Here is a 21,801-nt window from a genome sequence, read left to right as displayed (position 1 = left end):
GCGACAGTTGAAGATCGTAGTGAGAATCTTTCCTGTTGTTCTGCGAGCATCTCGTCGGTAGTACTGATGCTGCTCTGTATGGTCTTCAGCCTGACTTTGCTTGGGTCGCTATTAAGGTGTATATGGTTCTGCAGTTCTGACACTGTTTTTCTTTTTTTTTTTTGGGGGGGGTGGGTGGGTGGAGGATATAAAACTCTATGATGAATAGTGTATTTTCGTTTACTGCATATGATGAGCGCATGAGGAATCATGTGATAGACGCAAAAAAAGTAATCAAGACGAGCCTTGCGGAGCGGAGGAAGGTGTTAGCATCAGCCTGGAATGAAAGAGGAAGAAATACTGCGATAAGTTATTAGTGACCTTGAGGGTAAATCTGTCTCCCAGGCCTGTCTGTTGCTGTTGAAAGTAACACCGCTTTGATCTTTTTAGAGAGCACTTACATCGCAGTCAGCTGTGACGAGGGAAAGAAACTTGTCTTCAAACAGATGATGATGATGATGATGACGATTATGACGATGACAAAGACGATGTTGACGAGGATAATGACGATGATGATGATGATAAGTGACAGATATTTAGCTACACAAATGCTTGATGGGTGATGTTGAGCTCATAATGCTTTTGCAGCCGGAAGCAAGGAACACACTTACATTTGTGACAGACGATTGATCCCGCCATTTTGTAAAAATCTTTGAGCCGGATTTCGCAAACTTCAGTATCCAAACTTAATCATGGATAAAGTTTCCTTCTCCGGACGCATCAGTCTTATCTAAATTAATCATTCGCAATTATTATGATGTTAACTGTAGATGTGTTGTAGTAGTAGTAGTGTAGTGTTAGTCTAGCATAAGTGTTTTTATACATGTATGCGTTTATAAAATAAAGAGTAGACGGGTCAATCTGTTTGCATGTAGACCTCAGTAGACCTCGGGTATTCCGCCGGCTACAGTCGTTTGTTGTTGGTGCTTGAAGCCTCTCCTGGGTAGAGCGAGCGCTGGCTGTGTCATTAGCGAACTTTGTACCTGAAATTAATGACACCATCGAGACTGCAGTTACAACACTTAACACAGACACGAGTATATGTAGACAAAATGTGGACATTAATATACTATGTGTGTGTGTGTTCGCGCGCGCTGGCGTACATGGGTTTCTTTTTTGGTTTATTTTCATTTCATGTTTTACAGAGTTTTTTTATTGATAATGTTTGAACACCTACTGTACATTATACTAGCTCACAACAATGTAAAGGATATTAATTTTAACCAACTATAAGCCAACCGCGGATGCTGTTTACACCGGTTCACGAAGTCATTAGCACCCACCAATCCACCCAGCCATCAATCCCTCCATCCAGCCACCCTCTCTAATAGATAGAAAGAAAGAACGGACGGGATACAATAGACATGCAAAGAACAGAGAAAGTGAACACGACCTCTTAATATCAAAATCACAGGTAAGGATTATTATCTTCAAATACGTCGACCACTACGTGCAGTTTGTTGTAAACTCGTATGACAGCACCTTCATTGTATCTGTGATACTCTTTGACTTCCTGTGTGGTTATGTCGACCAAACACGAACAAGCCACACACTCACAGTGTCACGTGTGTATATTACAATATACAGAAAGTGTATGGTGTTAGGGGACCTCCCACAAATTTTGTGTTTTCTGTCAAACTTCTCTTTGGTAAGTTACTCGCCTTGTGTATGCAACGGAAAGGTTTGTTAGTTGTTTTGTTTCTGACAAGATAAATGGTCTGTTTGAAACTTGTCTCACACAGCGAAAATGATACGATTTTTTTATTTCGATTTTCTTCTTACTGTATATTTTTGTGCTTTCATTTTTGGCGTTTCCTCTTCACAACTTTCATTGCTTGTTGCTTACTTAGAAGATACCTTTATTTAACTGCTACATCTGAGGACGAACAGACAAGAAGGTGTTTTGTGACGATAACAAGCTAACGTCAAGTATTGGCGGGATTAACACACTAAGCGGATTATTTTCTCAGCCTCAAGTCATCGCCTGCAGCAGCTGAAGGTCGAGTTGATGTTTACTGTAGCTAGGAAAGTTTATGAAGGATAACACGACCTCTGACATCGCTGTAACATCTTGGTTGTTATACAGCGTCAGTTTTTTTCCATGATACCTATTTAAAAATCGTCTCTCTATCTTTCCCTTTCACACACACACATACTCACCCACGCACCGACGTCTTATGCATGAAGTAAATAATACCTACGACACAAACAAAAGCGTATTAAAAGGTCCTTTAAAAAATCTTCTTATTGCCAATAACACTTTCTTAAAGGTACGTTTGTCTTATTCTCACAACATTTAGGAGGAATATTTATCTTGTATATGACTCAATCATGAGTAACTTTAGTTGCAAAGCTTTTCCCAGTACAAACAAAATTTAGCCGAACCAGATTTTTTAATTTGTTTTGTCAATAAAGCTGTACTTGTCTAGGGCTCAATGCACCGCACGACTTCCACTGCATTTTAGATACAAACGCACGGCATCAGGCAGAGAGAGAGAGACAGACATAGAAATGATAAAACAGAGCCGACCAATGACAGCCAGGCACGCGGCATGTCAGCCAATCGCTGCTCGCGGACCTTCACATCCTGGTATGTAAAGCGGTATGTAAAGTTGCGGCGCTGCGGTCGACGTCAGTGTCTTGTCAGTCACAGACACACCATCATTGTAAGTCTTCATCACCAGAGTCAACGAGCATCATGAGGTACAGGGTGGTCACTACTTACCTCATGTACCTGCTGTTGGTGCCAAGCCTGGGTAAGTAAACATCATACGACTGTAATAACTTGTCATGGATGTAAAACTAGTGTGTAGTGAAAGGTCCCACTGGCAAGATTAGAAAGACTTTATGACAATTCATGTCATTTAGGTTACCACATTTCTCGTTAGAAGAGACGAAAGGTCGATGACAATTATCATTGGGTTTATCTGCACAGGCGTCGCTCCTACTTCCTCTTGCGGCAGGAGCCATTCTTTGCGTCATTGTTTTCTAACCATTTAATATCTTTTCTGTCATCTGTCCTCGTTATTTTTATGACCTTCTCTTCCCTTACATCCCTTGACCGGCACCTGTCAATGGGAGGAGCACATTGATAGACGCGGCTGCTGACAGGCTAGCCACACTTGCCTTTTGTGGACGACAGTCAGCAGGTCCTGTATAGGACGACAAGTTCAGTCTTTGACTTTCGTAAGCCAGTTTCTCCTCTGGCCATCGCGTCGTCGGCTACCCTGTCTTAGAGGAAAGTCTTCGACATGGTGTCGTGCCGAGTCACATGACCAAAGAAGACCAGCTTACGTCGCTTGTCTGTTGAAAATTAGCGTCCTGGTGTCCTACGAGGTGGCAATCAAGATTCGTACCAAGTAATTGTTTCTACGTTCTTTGCATGCGATCCGGAGCAGTCTCCTCGTGTACCTGTTCGCCAATTGCATGGAGTCTATTTTCCGTCTCGGCGTGCAGTGTCCATGTGTCACATCTGTAGGGCAAAATCATCACTACCCGTTGTTCAGCTTGTACTTTCTAGTAAACCTTTTCTCATGTCTATGCTAAATCCTGTCTAGCTTAACCATCACTGCTGTTGCTGTTTACGATCCTAAATTACATATCTGGCTTGGAGCTGCTATCCTTGAGGAGGGTTGCTCCCAAGTACTTGAAGCTGCTTACTTATTCGAGCTGTACCCCGTTCATATAAATCTCTGCTTTGCCGCTGCCATTCACCAGAACTTAGCTCTTTTTATTTCTGGTCTTCACTTCATATGTGTTTAAACTGTCTGTTAGTCTGTTACTCAGGTCTTGTAATTCTTTGTTACTGACTGCTAACAGATCATTGTCGTCTACAAAAAGGAAGACTGCATGCAGATCGATCTTCCACCAATTGAGACCAAAGTATGATGGTCTTGAAGAGTTTTGACCACGATGTTCTCCAAATCAGATATTAAGCAACATCGGTGATAGAAGCAAGCTTCCTGTGGTTTGAAAGTCTGTTCCTATTTTGTTGTTCAGCAGCAATGTACTCGATGAGATATTATACAACACTTCCACGACTAGAACGAGGTCGTCTTTGATGTTGAATTTTTACATCACATAGCATAGCCCCATGTCAGGAACGCGGTTTTAGATCTCTTTCTCTCACAACACGCACGCGTCCCCTTGCGTGTTCTTTCTTTCACTCACAAAACACTTAGATTTGTCGTAGGCAACAAAACCTTTATAACAGTCAACATTAACTAAAGATATAGAAATGTCTGAGTCTTTCAGTTCGCTTCTAAATTATAAGATATACGTCAAATATCTTTCAATTCCGGAAATACTACAGCGCACAGGCTGCTCCAATAGTTCTCTTCATGTCACCAAGACGACATACACATGTTCCTTTCAATATTCTACGAACTGTCGTATGTTTCTGAATAATTCATTAGAGTCTTAGTTACTCACATCCACAATTGCCACGTCTACGTAAAATCCTCTCTGTCCCTTGTCCAACAGTGGTGCAGTCTTGCCCACACTTGACTAATATCCACACACACAAACGTTCAGAGGAAACCACATACACGTTCCGCAGCTTACTAATAATAGGTGCTGACTCAGCAGACACCTAACAGACAACTCAGAATATAGTTGCTGGAGTCAACACATGACCCAAAGCTGGCACCACAAATACACTCTTGGGGGTCAACACATGACCCAAAGCTGGTACCACACATACATCCGCAGGGATCGACCCACACAATATCCGAAACGAACACCACACACACTTTCTGTCCGCCTCTCTTCCCTGCTCACAGCCGTCTGCTCTCTTCGAAAAATTTTCACTCTCGTCCAAACTAAAATAACATCATGAAATGACGTCGGGTTCTGACGTGAAACCGCGACGTAACCAACACACTCATATCTGTAACGTAAGGGCAATAATCTTTAAGAAAACAATAGACAGGGGCAACAACCTCCTGTTCCTAATAGACTGGTCCGTGACACCCCACGTGCTAGAGTCTCTCAAATACTTACTTCAAGTCAATGGAGTCATGAGAGAGGTTCACCTTGAGACGCTTTTCTGCTACATCTGACGATCTGCTTAACTGTGCTCTTAGGTAGTCTAAAGCCATACAGCTGGTTATAGCAATATAGCCTGTTATAGCTATATAGCCTGTTCTTCTGCGGCGCTCATGCCGTTCTGTATTACCTTCAGCATGAATTTGAAAAAGTGGCTAATAATTCTTAGTGTTCTGTAGGGCTTGGATTGTTCTCTATTTCGTTTTTTCGGGAGAGGTACAATTAGTGACTGCATGTATTATTGTACTTTTTTTTAGCTAATAAGCATTAAAACCCTTCAAAACTAGTAGACTAGAAACAGTTAACCTGCAGACCTACCAGTCGTACGCCAAGGGGTCGAAAGATCTTATGGACGTACAGTCACAAAACGTTTATAATGAGTCAGCTAAGCTGCTCAAGCCAGACGGGAACAAAACTAAAAAGGTCTTCACTGTTCTTGTCTGGAAACGCAAGGATTTATCCCACAAATGGAAGCAGAAAACACCAAACTGTGCCAGAGCTACTCAACCTAAAACCTAATCAGCGACATGAGCAAACTCATGCTAAAAATAACACAAAACAGTATGAGCACTACCACAGAGAAGCTGCTAGCAGAATAACGGGATTTACCTTTGAACCACAGTAGGTGCGCGAAAGGAACACCCTTTATTACCGTGATTAAAGGTCTCCACGACCATCATACTTCCATTTTCATTTGTTGGAAGACGATCTGCAGCCTACGCTCTGCAGACGACATAATCTGTTATCAGGCACTAACAAACAACTGCAAGGTCGCACCAACAAACTGACAAACAGTTCAAATGTATATGAAATGGAGTTAGGCAGAATAGTAAAATTGGCTATTTTGGATTTGACTTGGCATAGCCGATAAGTTGGAATATCAAATACAAGCTGTAATAAACAATCTCTGGAAGCTAACATCCTTTACTAGGGATGTGAAACAATTGTTTTTTCTTTAAGAATCAAAGCATTGGAGACTAAGTCCATAAGGAGGCTGCTCCGGATCTCATACCGAGAACATAGAACCAACTACTTTCTACGAATTACGATTGTCACTCTTGGCCAGGAACGTCTATATTCCACAGTCTGCCAGTTTCAGCAAGTCTTCTTTAGTCATGTAAATCGACAAAACAGCAGGTAGAATATCGTTTAAACCACCTTGGAAACCCTTGTCGCCTCGGTGGCCACAGAAATAAATACATGGCTTACTAACGTCAAGACTGAGCTTGTTGTCCCTAAACCACCTGCTCACTATACTCAATATAGACAACAAGGTGTAACCCTGTCAGCTGCCGACTCTATCCATGTGCTCCCCCTTCCGACAGTTGCTGGCCAATGGACGACTGTCTGACTGACAGACACGAGAAAACTTCCGCACTGCTGTCTACGATCTGTGTCTTCTCAGACTAAATATCTGTGTATCATTATCAGCCAAGTACATTATGATGTAAAGAGTTAAAAATTAGTGTAACATGTTACTATGGCTTTTGTGGAACGTTGATCCCTTTATTGTCACAAATCTTTAACTGCACGGAATGTAAACAATTTGTACTTACATGAACTTTCTCTCCCACAGATAAGAATAAAATAGTTGTTTGGTTTTGCTTGGTACCGATAGTTTTTATTCTGTGAGTTTTTATTTCGTGCTTACTTTGCTGCAGATATTTAAATTAAGGTTATTTTTTCTCTAATATTGGGATTTCTTATTCGTTCTTTTTTGACTATATTTCTCATAATGTGTTATTCACTATTTTTTAATTCCTTGACTTTTATTCCTCTTCGGTTTTTCTCACTATACAATGAGATGATATTAGCTTAATGTTTCGTAGCCTCCTTCTTAGTATGATAGCTTCATTTAGATAATGAGCGGTTTTACACCAATGAATACAAAATTTAACTCAATAATGACTTTGATTTATCAGTGACAACGACAATGTTGACAATGATGCTTATAATAATAAAAAGACTTCAGTGCAAACGTCTATCAAATACATGAAGCGAGGACAATATCACTAGCCCAGCATAAGAAAAAAAAAATTTGTAGCCACCTGTTAATCATGCAACATGACACTTTTTCCCAGTGTTTTCTTATTTATTTGCGACAAAGTTGTAAATAATTTAGCAATGTAACATGTTTATATTTTCAATGTTAGCTCAAGAGTTCAGAGCTCGTGTGGTCAATGGCACAGCGGATGCGGGACGTCTGGAAATCTTTTACAATGGAACTTGGAACACAGTGTGTCATTACGGTTTTGGACAGAAAGAAGCTTTGGTAGCCTGCAGAATGTTAGGAATCAACAGGTATGGGTTGTCTAATGAAATAAACACTTTAAATAACAGTGAATTTTGTTTCTTTTGCACGTTTGTTCCACTGGCTCATCAAACATGAAACAAAGAAAGCTTAGCCTGATAATGTAGAGTGTGATTTGTTAAAACGTATTTAAGGTTCACTATTGTCTATGATTAGTACAGCCTTTTCTTCAACAAGTGGCATTTCGTGCTTCCTTTATAAGTAAAACAATTCACCTACACAGTCCCTTTTCACGACGAGTGTATAAAAAGAATATATCTTTTTTGTTTCTCCCCATTTTGATGACAATAAGGACACTTTGCAATGTAAGTAGAAGTCAGAATCACTTATTGTTCATCAAAGATGTTTTATTAAGACATTGCATCCTATCCCTCATTTTCAAGACATACATACCTCCTGCTACCTGTGTTTATTAAAATTCTCGTGAAACCCTTGATGTTACTTATTTCTAGGCAATTAAACTTTACAAGATTACTTTGGAACACTTTAAATGGCTTTTAGTTGTGATTCTTCTGCATTCTTATTACAAATGGACACATATACAAATTATTTGTTTTATGGTTTACTGAAAATTTGTGTGTGGTTCAACAATTATGAAAAAAAGAGAACTCTTAATCCGCTGCATTACCTGATTTGTTTCGTGTATAGATTATTGTCGGCGATTTGACAGAAGAAAAAAATGTGTTACACAGAATGATTTTAAAATATAGAGCAACAAGCTCTTAAAATGTATCACACAAGCCTGAAAATAAAAGGTTTTGTATTTACTTACCCAGCAAAGTTAAGGTTTATGTCAGGGTGTGTTTCACTGCATGTCTTTAAGTCCTAAACTTGCTCTCTGACTGAGGTGTATGCAATCATTTGCTAACACTTTATGTTCAAATGTAATAAATATTATTTTAATTTATTGCCTACCTATCTACATATCGCACAATTCGTGTCGCTAACGTGGAAGATAAAGAGTTAAAAAAATTCAGGCAGTCAACACTAACATGTTAGAGTAACTGCGACTCAAATTCTTTAATAAAGTAAAAAGCTTTCACATAAGAAGTTTAAAAAATGTCCGAAACGAATAAAATAACAAAGATGTGGCATGAATGACCAGTGCAAAGAGATCCAGAAAAGCTGAGGGGGCTGCAGGTGAGGTGCTAAAAACCATATCCAACCTGCCAAACTTGAGGGCAAGTATGGAGGTGGTAGAGAATTACACGAAAGGAGAAGTGCACACCGCCATTAAATTGAGAAGGGAAACTATGAGGCAATGTTTAACAAGAGGAGAAAAGTCGAAAGCATCATTTACACCAACAGCGCCAGCAACGATCACATGATATAAAATGAGGGTTGCTCAGTGGCAAGTGCACCGTGTGTGTCTGTAAGCGAGCTTGTATTCATGTGTTTACAAACTTTAGTCTATATTCAATGTAAAGAGTATGTTTATCCTCAAAGTCTTTATCTTTTCCTGTTCGTTTCTGATGTCGGACAGCACAACAGCAGTACACGTGGGGTCATACAAGTACGGAGCAGGCTCTGGTCCTATTCTGTTCTTTGACTTGCGGTGTGTGGGGAACGAAACCAGCCTGGCGCAGTGTCAACACCCGGGGCTCTACAGACACGACTGTGGACACTCAGAGGATGTCGGCGTCATGTGCAACATTAGTAAGCAGACCAGTACAACTTATATATTTACAGCTACTTTAGCACTTTATTTATTTATCTTGTGAAAAATTTCAGTTCTGTTTTCGTAAGAATTTGTCTGTTAGCATTGAAGAACTGTTCTCTGATAAATAATAGTAGAAAGCAAGTACGTTCAAGGATGGTGACTATAAGTAGTATATTATGAGTATGATTTTTATTATAGTGTGCAACAACATACAAAATATGCATCAGAAAGTCATTGGTATAATTCTATATAAACTAAACACTCATATTTCTTTGGTGATACTAAATAATCGCTTGATGTTTTTACGTTTATGTAACGGACATGCCATGACATGACTATTCGACTGTTGTTGGTGGCAGTGACCCAGGGATCTTAACTTTCTCCTGTAAGAAACATTACTTTGCCTTTGTAAGAACCACAAACGTCGACCGATTGTATTCGGACTTCTCTTCCCTTCGTTCTTATATTTAATGACAAATGTCCTTATAGAAACGTTTCACTCATTTATTAATGACATCACTTTTGTTAGGGAACAAATAAACTAGATCTTTATTAAAAAAAAATGACATTTTTATAAAATTTCCAGCTCCTACTTTTCCATAATCAGCATCTTTGATATTAAGTCTTTATAATTATCAGAATTTTTTAGTGAAGAATCTTATTGAAAAACACCATGAAAAAATGCTAATTACCTTTATTTCAAATAACGTATATTTCGGAAACCTCTGATTGCAGACTTACAAAAACTCTTTTCTTTTTCAAAGCGTTGCCTAATTTAAAACATTCTAAAATGGATGTTGTAAACGTTTTTAAAAGTCTTCTTAAAACTATTCATCAGGCGCATCTTCATGTAAAGATGTGGTAAGTAAAGATAGCTCGAATGCTCAAGATAAATTTATCATTGATCTTTCTTGGCACATATTCATCTTTTGCTGGGTACCAAATTGTGGAATAAAGACTTCCAGTTATACGGGTATCCTATAAATCTAAGCACAGATAGTTGGTGCGCTCACTCTCACATCGATAAACCAATAATTGTTAGATCATTACAAATACTCTAACGATATTTCTCACACTTTATGGCAAATAAAGTTGTTTTCATCGCGAACCCTAACATCCTGGTCGCTGTGTGTAAAGTTGCGGCGCTGCGGTCGACGTCCAGTGTCTTGTCAGTCACAGACACACCATCATTGTACTATTCGACACTTGGCACCGCATCTGATGAGGCTGTTTGTTGACGATTACTTGACCATTCACATACCGATAGGATATTGTGGGATTCAATAAGGTCAAAAAAACGAACCACGACACAAACTGTAGCACAATGGGGAGGACACCCCACCTGAGTACAGAGTAGTCTTCCTCATGCACAGTAAGTTGTTTTCAGCAGTACACCCGTATCCAGCAGGCCGATCTCTACACATGTCTTAGCAAAGCTGAAAATTGTCCACCCATAGTTTAAGTATGGGTCTACGACTAGCATGCTAGAAGACAGCAAAATAGTTAAATTTTATAAACAGCTAGATGAAGTTGTGACGACAGTCTGACAAAGTATATACGCGCTATTATAGAACGTCAAGGTTAACCTGCAAGCATGAACAAGAATAGCAAACAGATATGGCCCTTCTCTAAAAAAACGACAAGGACATCAAAGTCTTATAATTTTATAAAGATAGTGATTCACCTTAGCCAACACCCTACCTATTAAGGACGGCCACTCACGAAACTATCTATCCATTTCTCTTCGTGCATCAGGTTGGACATAAGGCCTCAACCAGAGTCCGTCACCGATGTCAATCTGCAGAAACCCGCTCTAGGTGACCCCATGTCCAGCCATTTCCCTTCATCTCCTTTTCCATTGCTCTTCTCCAAGTTTCCTTTGGGCGGCCTCGTTTTCTTCGGCCGTCTGGAGTCCATCGTAGGGCGACTCTGGAGAGGTCTGCTGTCTGCTGAGCGGAGGCACATGTCCAATCCATCGCCAACGCCTTCGTTGAACGTGCGTGGTGATGGACTCGGATAGTTCTTTGGTGGAGTTCTTTCGTTGGTGATGGTATTTGGCCAAAAAGATGTTAGTAGGCGCCTGAGACAATCTGTTTTGGAAGACCGTCAAGCTTGTTACTGATGGTTTTGGTCATCTTCCATTGATTTCGGATCCGTAAAGGAGGGTGCTGATCACATTTGGACTTGAAGATTCTCAGCTTGATTTTCTGGGCTGATGTTTGTTGCCTTCCATGTGCTCCTGAGTGAGGTGAAGGCCTGGCTAGCTCTCGCCAGTTGGGCTCGAGTCTCCACCTCCGCATCCCCGGTGTTTGACATTTTGGGCCCAAGATAGGTGAAACTGTCAACTTACTCAATTTCTTCTCCATTTAGTTTGATGCTGTCTTGGACTCTTGCGTTCACTCTCATACTGTTTTTTGTTGTTGTTGTTGTTGTTGTTGTTGTTGTTGTTGTTGTTCTGACCTTCAAGCCAAGGTTTCCAGCTGTTTCTGAGAAGGCATTTGTTTTTTCCTGCATGTCTTGGTGGCGGTGTGACAGCAGTGCAATGTCATCAACAAAGTCCAAGTCTTCCAGCGTTGTTATTGCTGTCATATTCATGGTTCATCTGATCCCTCTCGTCTCACTGTTGGTGGAAGTCTTCATGATTTTCGTGAGCTTCGTGTCACAGACAACCTGGGATTTAAAATCGCTGTACAGCATTGCAATGACCTGAACAAGTTTTGCAGGGACCCGTCATGCCGTCAGGATCTTTCTTAAAGGACTCGCGTGGATGCTGTCAAAAGCGCTTCTTGAGGTCGATGAAATTGATGTAGCCAGTTGTTGTCTATGGAGCCATTCATTGCTCTGCTCCAGAATTTGTCGCAGAATGAAGAGTTTCGGAGCAGGATGCGCCCTGGGCGAAATCCCTGCGTGGTCGGAGGTCTTTCTCAAGAGTTGCCCGTCATTCTGAAAAACATCTTGCTAAAGACCTTTTTGCTGGTGAGGGAAAGAAGTGTTATGCCTCCAATTATTGCAGTCTCCAAGATCTTCCTTTCTTGGGTAACTTGAAGATGAGCCTGTCTTCCACGCAAACAGGGAGCTGCCCTGATCCCAAACTTGCCTGAAGATTTCAGTCAGCTTGGGAGCTGTCACATTAATATCTGCTTCAACATCTTTGCTGTTATTTCCATCTTGCCCTGGTGCTTTGCGCGTCTTCATTGTCTTGATGCTGCTTCGCTGTCACTTCTTCCAGGCTTTGTGGGTCTGTGCAGATGTCAAGGTCTATAGCTGGGGCTGGATGGCTGCAAGGTGAGGGGGATCTGGTCTGTTCAGACTGACTCAAAATGTTCCCTCCAGCGCTGTAGTTTTCCTGCCTCTCCCTCGACGACATTACCGTTCACGTTCTTTCACTGGCACATCACTGCTCTTAAACCCGTTGTTTAGCTGTTTGTTTATCTTGTATCAGTGTCTTCAGGTCATTTTTACTTGCTGCATTTTCTGCTCATCTGCAGTTTCTCTATGTAGTCGCCTCTTTTGTCGGTTTTTTGTCATCTCCTTACTCTTCTTTTAGTTTGTATGTTTGTCTTGTTGTTACCATTCAGGGGGTTCAGATCTAGTGCTGTCGATTTTTTGTTTGGCTGACTTTCTCTCTTCTACCTTCTTCCACGTCTCTTCTCTGATCCACTGTTCTTTCTTTTTGCGTAGGAATCCCAATATTTTCTCTCCTGTTTCCTGTAAGAGTCGATTGAAGTCGTCTAAGGTCATCTCTTGTTGGTCTCCTAGTGCCTGTTTTCCTCGCGATCGACGCAGCTTCAGAGAAACTGTGGCTAAAACAAGAAAGTGGTCACTGGCAACGTCTGCTCCTCTGTAGGCTCTGACATCTTGAAATGAGCTCCTCCATCTTCGATTGATGATGACATTATCTATCTGGTTGTTTAAGATCCCATCTGGTGATGTCCACGTTGCCTTGTGGATGTCTTTGTGTTGGAAGAGTGTGCCTCCAATCAGTAGGTTGTTTTCTTCACAAAAGTCTGCCAGTCTCTCTCCATTGTCATTGATGGTTCCGATTCCATGTTTGCCCATGACATGCTCCCTGCAGGTGTTGTCACCTCCCACCTTGGCATTGATGTCGCCGATGATGAGCAGCATATCGTGGGCTGGAACGCTCTCTGAAGCTGTCTGCAGCTGATCGTAAAAAACATCCTTGTCTTCTGCCTCGGAGTCTTCTGTTGGTGCATAGCAAACTAGCACTGTCAGCTTGGTGTACTTTGAGTGGAATCTTGCTCTCAAAAGCCTGGGTCCATAAGGCTTCCATTCCAGCAGTGCCTTTTCAGTTTTCTTGTTGAGGAGTAGTGCCACTCCTTAGGAGTGCTAGCGGTCCGGTGGCGCAACGGTTAGCGCCTGTCACCAATACAGTGAAGGTTGGCTGCCCTGAGTTCATTTCTCGTCTCGGGCACGCTGATCTTTCTCTGCACGTGGCATCTGTTTACAGGGCTGGCTGCTTGCCGTAATATAGCCATAGTTGCTGACACGGCGTCAAACACCAATTCCCCCCCCCCTTAGGAGTGCTGGCCGTCTGATCGTCCTGAGAACAAGATGGTATGTCCTGACGCTAGTCTCCTCTTTCCGGTGCCGGTCCATCTGACCTCACAGACTCCCAGGATCTCCAAGTTGTAGTTGTCAAACTCCTTGACTAGTTGGAGCATGCTGCCAGTCTGGTACAAGGTCTGGACGTTCCAGCACCACACCCTCAACTTATGCCTCGGCTTCAGTAAATCCGCTGTCGGGGCCCCAGCTCCCTTTCGGGTTTGTCTGTCGTCCGTCATTAGTCTAGTCTTCTGGTGTTTTAGTTTCGGTGACAGGCTTTTTTTTACATGGTGGGGTTGTCAGCCCTACCACAACCTATTTTACCTCTAGGTGAGGTGTCCACCTTAGTCTCCTCTTCTATTCTTACAATGCTCGCTAGGCAAGCATACCCCGAGGTCACATTGAGGCACTCACAAAACGGAGTGTTCATAATCAATTGGATCGTATTCCGCTTCAAAGCCAGTATAAACAAGAGCAACGCAAGGATCGGCCCATAGATAGGAACAATGACTTTATTTAAATGAACCTAAAGCTGAAACTGAATTAACTCCCTAATTTGCTTTGGTTTCGATAGCCTGCGAGAACCAAACGTTGAAAAGTCTTCAAGGCCACAGTTGCAGGATGCCTTTGGATCCTCGTCTGCCAAAATGTGAAATGCACTTGTTTTCGTTTATTTTTATTCAGCCTAAATGAATTTGCTTAAAATTTATTTTATCAAGTAACAGAGTTAGAAATCAGCAGTCCGTAGCTTTCTCACACAGACAAAGTAAAAAGATAAGAAATAACACGCTGACATGTCTGATGGAGTCGTTAGAGGACAAAGGAGGCGGCTGCCTTTAAAAGAAAGGTTGGCTTTAATTTAAAGTTTTTATGTGAGCGAATTCAAACAGCTTCACTGTACACAATAAATTCGGCAAGTGAAGGCCATTATGTATTTATTTGTTGTACATTCCATTTTCACTAGGTTTCTTTTGTAGTCACCTTGCCTGGGGTTAGGGTAGAGTTAATGCCACGGGGAACTGTGGGAACACTGACAACCATGACTAAAGAAGCTGACATTTTAAGAGGAACGATGTCACGGACAGTTCGTGGTTCCCGTGTTTTTCAGAATATTTAACCCTATTGTTGAATGTATGGCTGAATGGATGAAAACAGTAGATAGGAAAGGGTTTACTGTAGTAGAAAATGTTTGGTGAGCACAGTTCCCCGGTAGGATTTTTGCGGGATTGAGTAGGAGAAATTTAGTCAGGCCCGGAATAACGAGAAAAGAAGACGTGCCTCAGGCAGGAGCTGTAAGTCTCACGAGTTGAGATTAGTGTTTAGCAGTTTAGTGTCCATCGACGTTGGATGCAGCGCGGTACTGACACGTTTTGGGATTAACCTCGCCTAGACGAGGTATGACATCTTTTTCTGTTATTACTTATGGACTTGTATTAATGACATCTTTTTCTGTAATTTTCTGTAATTTTTTTCTGTAATTTCTTGTGAAATGGTAATAGCTATTACGTAGGTTTCGAACTTGGAAAGATGTTAGAGAAATATGTGTGAATTGGAGAACATTGTTTAGAATGATAGTATAGTGTAACATCCAGTTACAGGTTTTAATTGTATGGACTGAGGAATCGGAGACATTCTGAATAAGGCAGAATCGCCTCCCAGGACCCTTCCGTGATCACGTGTTTTTGGTTCAGCACCCAGAAGCACGTGCTAGGAGTCCCGTGACGTCACCGCGGATAACCTGCTGTGACCCCGGGAACCGCCTGACCGACACGGCCAGTGTGTCTAGCCGTCCTGTGTGTGCGTGTGTGTATTTGTGTTAATGGATTATAGTAGGCTGGACATGTGGAGAGCGACAACACTAAGAGTGACGATAACTGTGAGTAACGTACTCAACGATTGATGGAGAGGTCATACGATAAGTAATAAAACTGGAACATCGTTGCTAGAAGAGAGTGCGAGGAGTGTCATCTTCATACTAGGGTTGTATGATTGGACTATGTTGTAATTCAGACACCAGCGGCAACGTGCAATAAGATATCCGACGGCAGGTCATTACCTTCCTTGTCACGCATCAAACACCGGAGCCCGAAGAGCGACGAAAAAAAAAAAAAGGAATCAACAAGAAATTGCCAAAAGGCAAAAGCCAAAACCAAAGGCACGAATGGAATCAGTGAACGGTAATCAGATTTCTAAGTACAAATGGGACATTGATCGACTTGCAAGAAAGTGGGGGCGTTCCACCCGGACATTTTATGAACAGGTGGGACACGAGGTCAAAATGGGGGCGTCTGGTCACCTTAAATAAAAGCAGCTAGAGAAACTACTTTAAGTTCCTAGTTATGGGACATGGAAGATGGAATGACAAAAAGTAAATACCAATGACTCTAAATAAGACAGAACAACATGACCGCAGTCATCGAAAACAGCGATGGCAAGTTTCAGAAAACAGTGCCAGACTTATAAAACCATAAACCTTATAAGCCACCCAAGCAAAATCATGGTAAAAATAACAAAAGCAGTATGAGCACTACCACGGAGAAGCCGCTAGCAGAATAACGGGGTTTACCTTTGCACAACAGTAGGTGCACGTAAAGAATGACCCTTATCGCCTTCATTAAATGTCTCCACGACCATCATACTTCAATTTTCTTTGTTTGAAAGCCAATCTGCAGCCAACGCTCTGCAGACGACATAATATGTTATCAGGCACTAACAAACAACTGCAAGGTAGCACCAACAAACTGACAAGCAGTTCAAATATATATGAAATGGAGTGAGGCAGAATAGTGGTAATGGCTATGCTAGATTGGATTTGGCTTAGCCGATAAGTTGGAATATCAAATACAAGCTGTAATAAACAATCTCTGGTAGTTCCGATCCTTCTTTACAGAAGTGAAACGCGGATTCTTTTTTTAGAATCGAAGTATTGGAGACTAAGTCCATTAGGAGGCTGCTCCGGATCTCATACCGAGAACATAGAACCACCGAATTTTTACGAAGGACGATTGTCACTCTTGTAGGACACCAGTGTCGCGTGTCAGCTCTTTGTCTTACGTCTTGCGCGCGCGCGCACAGCTTCCTTGATGCGTCATTTTACTTTTTCCTTTTTTGACGTCATGGGCAGTCGTCATCAAGTAACAGACGGTTCTGGACCGTGGCCATGACAGTCAGAGTTTTTCATTTTGTATCGACCGATCTGCCACAAGCCGTTTTGGGTTAGTAGAGATCCATTCTGTCGGGTTCCACACCATTCTAGTCTGTAAGGGCCTTTGGGTGGCGGTGGAAGTGCAAGTGAGAGAATCCTTTTATGTTCAAAGCCATAGTCCGATGTTTGATTGCAAGACTTGTACTTTGTTAGGTTAACGTTCGTGATTGCTTGTAGCGCGTACTCGTTTCCCGTTGTATGGATTTGTGTAAGATCAATATTAGATTTTGAACGAATCTTAGGATTAGTCAGATGGTCAGATATATGTGTCGGTGTGAAAATATTGTTTTAGAAATTGAGCAGTTTCGGGACACGCCTGTTGATTGTAAGAATTGTTTTATCTACAGGCTTATTTTTCGTTCTTCTTCACTCTTCCACCTGTTGTTGTTTTTCGCTCTTCCTTCGTGTCACCGTGTCTTGACATCCTTTGTTCGCATTGCTGTCCGTCATCGTGTCGAGCGTCCACCCTGCACCATCATCATCATCTCGTCAGCGACTCTGCTGCATCAGTGTGCGGAAAGGCTTTCGACTGAACACCTAGAGCAGGAATCTTCGAGCAGAAGCTCACGTGGCCAGTGGCCGGCCCACATCATCGCATCTGGACGAGAAGACAGAGGGGTGGGGGTACGTCTTTAGAGCGGCAAGCAAGGCCAGAGGGCGGGCTGCCGTCTGTGGACTTCTAAACTTCTAAACGGACTTCTAAACTGTCACCCTGCAGTGCATGCGGGTGATGTATTGTATATACGGTGACTGAGATTAGCCTGTGCACAGGGCAGCTGATTTGTCTTATTTTAATTTATCTATTTTTTGTTTGTTTGTTGGATTGTTCGCGCTGATCTATATTTGTTCATGTGAGAGTGTGGAATGTTTGATTTTTGATTCCTATCAGTATTATTTTTGTGGCTAATAAATTAGTTTTGTTTGTTACGTGAATTTTGTCTTTGTGATTTCTGTGTATGGTCTGCGCTCAGTTGAAGTTCGACTGGCTTCGTCGCGGTCACGCGACAACCAGGAACTTCCACTTTCAACAGTCTGTCATTTTCAGCTGGTCTTCTTTAGTCATGTGAGTCGGCAAAACACCAGGTAGAATAGCGTTTGAAAGCACCTTGAAAGCATTGACTTTTTGGTGGACATAGATAGATGGCTTACAAACGTGAAGACTGAGCTTGTTGTCCTGTAAATCACCTCCAACATAGGCAATAAGGTGTAACCTTGTCAGCTGCCGACTCTATCCATGTACAATGTAGTCCCCCTTCGGACAGTTCCTGACCAATGGACGACAGTCTGACTGTCCGACTGACCGACACAAGAAACGGCCGCACTGCGGTCTACGATCTGTGTCTTCTCAGACAAAAGAATTGTCTGCATCCTTATCAGCCAAATACATTAGGATGTACATAGTTAAAAATTAGTATAACATGTTACTATTGATTGTGTGGCTTAAGGATCCCTTTGTTCTCAGAAGTTGTTAACTGCACGACGTGTAAACAAATTGTACTTAGATAAACTTTCTCTCCCACGAAAAAGGATTTAATGATTGCTTTTGCTCGGTTCCGATAGTTTGTATTCGGTGAGTCTCATTTCATCCTTACTTTGCTGCAGATACGTAAACCAAAGTTATGTTTTTGTTCTCTAACATTGAAAATCCTGATTCATAATTTTTTTATCGTATTTCTCATAATGTTGTATTCGTTAATTATTTTTCCCTCTACTTTCATCTTCGATTTTTGTCACTTCCTAATGAGTTGATATTTGCTTATAGCTCCATACCCTACTTCTTAGTACGGCTAGCTTCAATTAGGTAATGATCGGTTTTACAATGAATGCAAAATGTAACTCAATAATGAGTTTCTGATTTATCAGTGACAGCGACAATGGTGACGATGATGGTCATGGTCGTAAAAAGACTTTAGGGCAAACGTCTACCAAGTAGACATGATTTTCAAGCCTTTAATATTAATAAAACATTTGTACATACATGTAACGTTTTAGGAAGGGTGTGTTACAAATGTATGCGAGCGCGTGTAAACACCTACATGTAAACCACGCTCGCCGCACTCTTCCACCTCTTTTAACAAAAAGGACCGGCCAACGGTTAACACATTTAATGCTTAACGTGAAAGAAATGGAACGATGGGAGAAAGGAAAGATAAAACACAAAATAAATATGACGTTTAAACCGTATTGAGCCTTCACTGTCACTTAGCTGACTGGACAGACGATCCGGTATACCAATTCGTGGCGTGTCTGTTTGATATCCACATACACGCACAGATGTCCGGTGGCACAGCTACAGGTTACAAGTCCTGTACTTTAAATGCACCGCATAACTCTACCCTTGGGTATGGAAAGTATCGGCAACTGTCCTTTCACACAGAAACCCGCCGAGTCCCTTGTGACGCTGGTGTAGATTTTGAATTCCCGATCTGTAAGAAGGTAATATCCAGGTCTTCCCTTCAGTACATAAGCGTTAGCATCCGTTGCACGTGATGCTAAAACTTCGTGAACCTGCCCACAACAAAGATCTCCCGCTGAATACCTCCTCGAACCAATACAGCACTACACTCCTCTTGAGCACACAAGATGATGACTCAGCTCCACCTTTATGGGGAAGGACGTTGGTGTCCGTTAACAAAGTCTTGATACTCTTCGTAGATCTTACTTCGCAGGCTGCTCAGCTCTCTCTGTCCAGAGCAACGTTAGTTTGCCTAACTTAAAGGGATTCTAAAGGCAAAATAAAACTGCTTAGAATCGCGTAAAGAGTAGTATAAATTTGAATCTCGTCTATTAACAACGTTACTGGCCCTGCTAAAGAAAATAGAAAGAAATATGTAATCATCTAATAATCATGCAACATATTACTTTTCCCAGTGTTTTCCTATTTGTATGACTAAGATGTAATTTATTTATTAATGTAACATGTTTGTATTTTCTATTTTAGCTCAAGAGTTCAGAGCTCGTGTGGTCAATGGCACAGCGGAGGCGGGACGTCTAGAAATCTTTTACGATGGAACTTGGAACACAGTGTGTGATGATGGTTTTGGACAAGAAGAAGCTTTGGTAGCCTGCAGAATGTTAGGATTCAACAGGTAGGTGTAGTCTAACGTAATAAACACAACTTAATAACAGTGATTTTTGTTTCTCTTACACGTTTAATCCAGTGTCCCATCAGTAAACATGAAACAAAAAAGCTTAGACTGATAATGTGAAGCGTGTTATTGCCTCTGATGGAAACATTCTTTGTAACCAGTGGCAGTTCTTGCCTCGTTTATAAGAAAAAAAAACTACATACACAGTCATTTCTCTACGAGTGGATAAAAGTATATATATATTTTAGTTGTGTACATTTTTACGAAAATGGCGACAAATTACAAAATAATTAGAATTCACAATCATCTCTTGTGCCTCAAAAATATATTATTAAGACATTGTATGCTATCCCACATTTCAAAGACATAGTATTTTATACCAACTGTGTTTATTAATTCTTATGAAACGCTCGATGTTCCTGATTGTCTGGGTGATCAAACTTTACAAGATCCTTTGTTTTAGAGACATTTTAAATGCTCTTAGTCAGGGTTTCCCTCCAGTCTTATTACAAATGGATACACAGTTATACAGATCAAATGTTTTATTCTCTACTAACAAAATGGGGTGTGGATCAACAATCATCCAAAAAGCGAAAAACTCTTAATTTGTTGCATTTTCTGAATTATTTCTTGTATTGATTAATCTCGGCGATTTTACAGAGGAAAGAAAAAGAAAGAATGTGTTACACAGAATGGCTTTGTAATATTTGTAATATTTGTTGCGAACAACAGTTAGATTTTTAGGTTGATGTCAGTGTATGTTTCACTGCATGTCTTTAAGTTCTGAACTTGCTTTTTGACAAACGAGTATGCACTCCTTTTCTAGCACTGCATGTTCTAATAAAAAAATATTTTAATTTATTGCCTACATATTTACTTATTGGACAATCCGTGTCGCTAATGCAGAAGATGAAGATTTAAAAAAATTGAGGTTGTCAAGACTTGCATGTGAAAGAGACTGCGACTAAACTCAAACGTTTGGAAAAAGAAAGGCATAAACACAAAAAGTTTGGAAAAAGTCTTTAACGAATAAGACAACAAAGATGTGGCTTGAGTGATCAGTGAAAACAGATCCAGACACGCTGATAGCATGAAGGGTGCGGCACTAGAAACCACACGTAGCCTGCCAAGCTTGAGGGCAAGTATGGAGGTTGTAAAGAATTAGACGAAAGGAAAATGCAGACCGTGATAGAATTAAGAATGAAAACTATCAGGCAACGTTTAACAAGAAGAGTAAAGTCGCAAGCAGCAACTACAACAACAGCGCCAGCAACGGTCACATGACATAAACTGAGAGTTGCTCTGTGACCAGTGCTCCGTGTGTGTCTGCGCGTGAGCTTGTATTCATGTGTTTACAAACTCTAGTCTGTATTCAGTGTAAAGACTACGTTTTTTTTCCAATGTTTATTTCTTCTCCTGTTCGTTTCTGATGTCGGACAGCACAACAGCAGTAGCCGTGGGGTCAGCCAAGTACGGAGCAGGCTCTGGTCCTATTCTGTTCGATTACCTGCGGTGTGTGGGGAACGAAACCAGCCTGGCGCAGTGTAAACACTCGGGGCTCTACAGACACGGCTGTCAACACTGGGGGGATGTCGGCGTCGTGTGCAACTTTAGTAAGCATAGCAGAAATATTTATAGCTACTTTAGCACTTAATTTATCTTCTTAAAAATTACAGTACGGTGCTGGTTACTATTGGTCTATTAACTGTAAATAACTGTGCTTTGATATATTAGACTAGAAATCAAGTACTTTCCAGGGTCCTTAAGACAAATAACATTATTATTGTTGTTGTTATTGTTGTTTCTATTGGTATTATTGTTATTATTATTGTTACTGCTTCTGCTGTTGTTGCTGTTGTTGCTATTGTTTTAGTTGTAGATGTTGTTT

General features: G+C 41.2%; 1 protein-coding gene across 10 annotated transcripts in view; it reads left to right on the top strand.

The window, feature by feature from the left end:
• The window catches only part of LOC112569471 (A disintegrin and metalloproteinase with thrombospondin motifs adt-1-like), a 595,732-nt gene that overhangs the window by 165,220 nt on the left and 408,711 nt on the right, over positions 1-21,801 (top strand). The window contains exon 1 of one of the 10 annotated variants that reach the window (XM_025247269.1): positions 2,677-2,795. The exons of the other annotated variants lie outside the window; for them this stretch is intronic. Coding sequence (XP_025103054.1) covers positions 2,738-2,795 — 58 coding nt within the window. The 5' untranslated portion in view covers positions 2,677-2,737. Of the gene's footprint in view, positions 1-2,676; positions 2,796-21,801 lie in introns of those variants that run through there. 10 annotated transcript variants of the gene reach the window in all.

The sequence above is a fragment of the Pomacea canaliculata genome, linkage group LG7 (assembly GCF_003073045.1).
Source record: "Pomacea canaliculata isolate SZHN2017 linkage group LG7, ASM307304v1, whole genome shotgun sequence".
NCBI lineage: Eukaryota > Metazoa > Mollusca > Gastropoda > Architaenioglossa > Ampullariidae > Pomacea > Pomacea canaliculata.
Note: the sequence above shows the minus strand (reverse complement) of the source record. Positions and strands in the feature narration are given on the sequence as shown.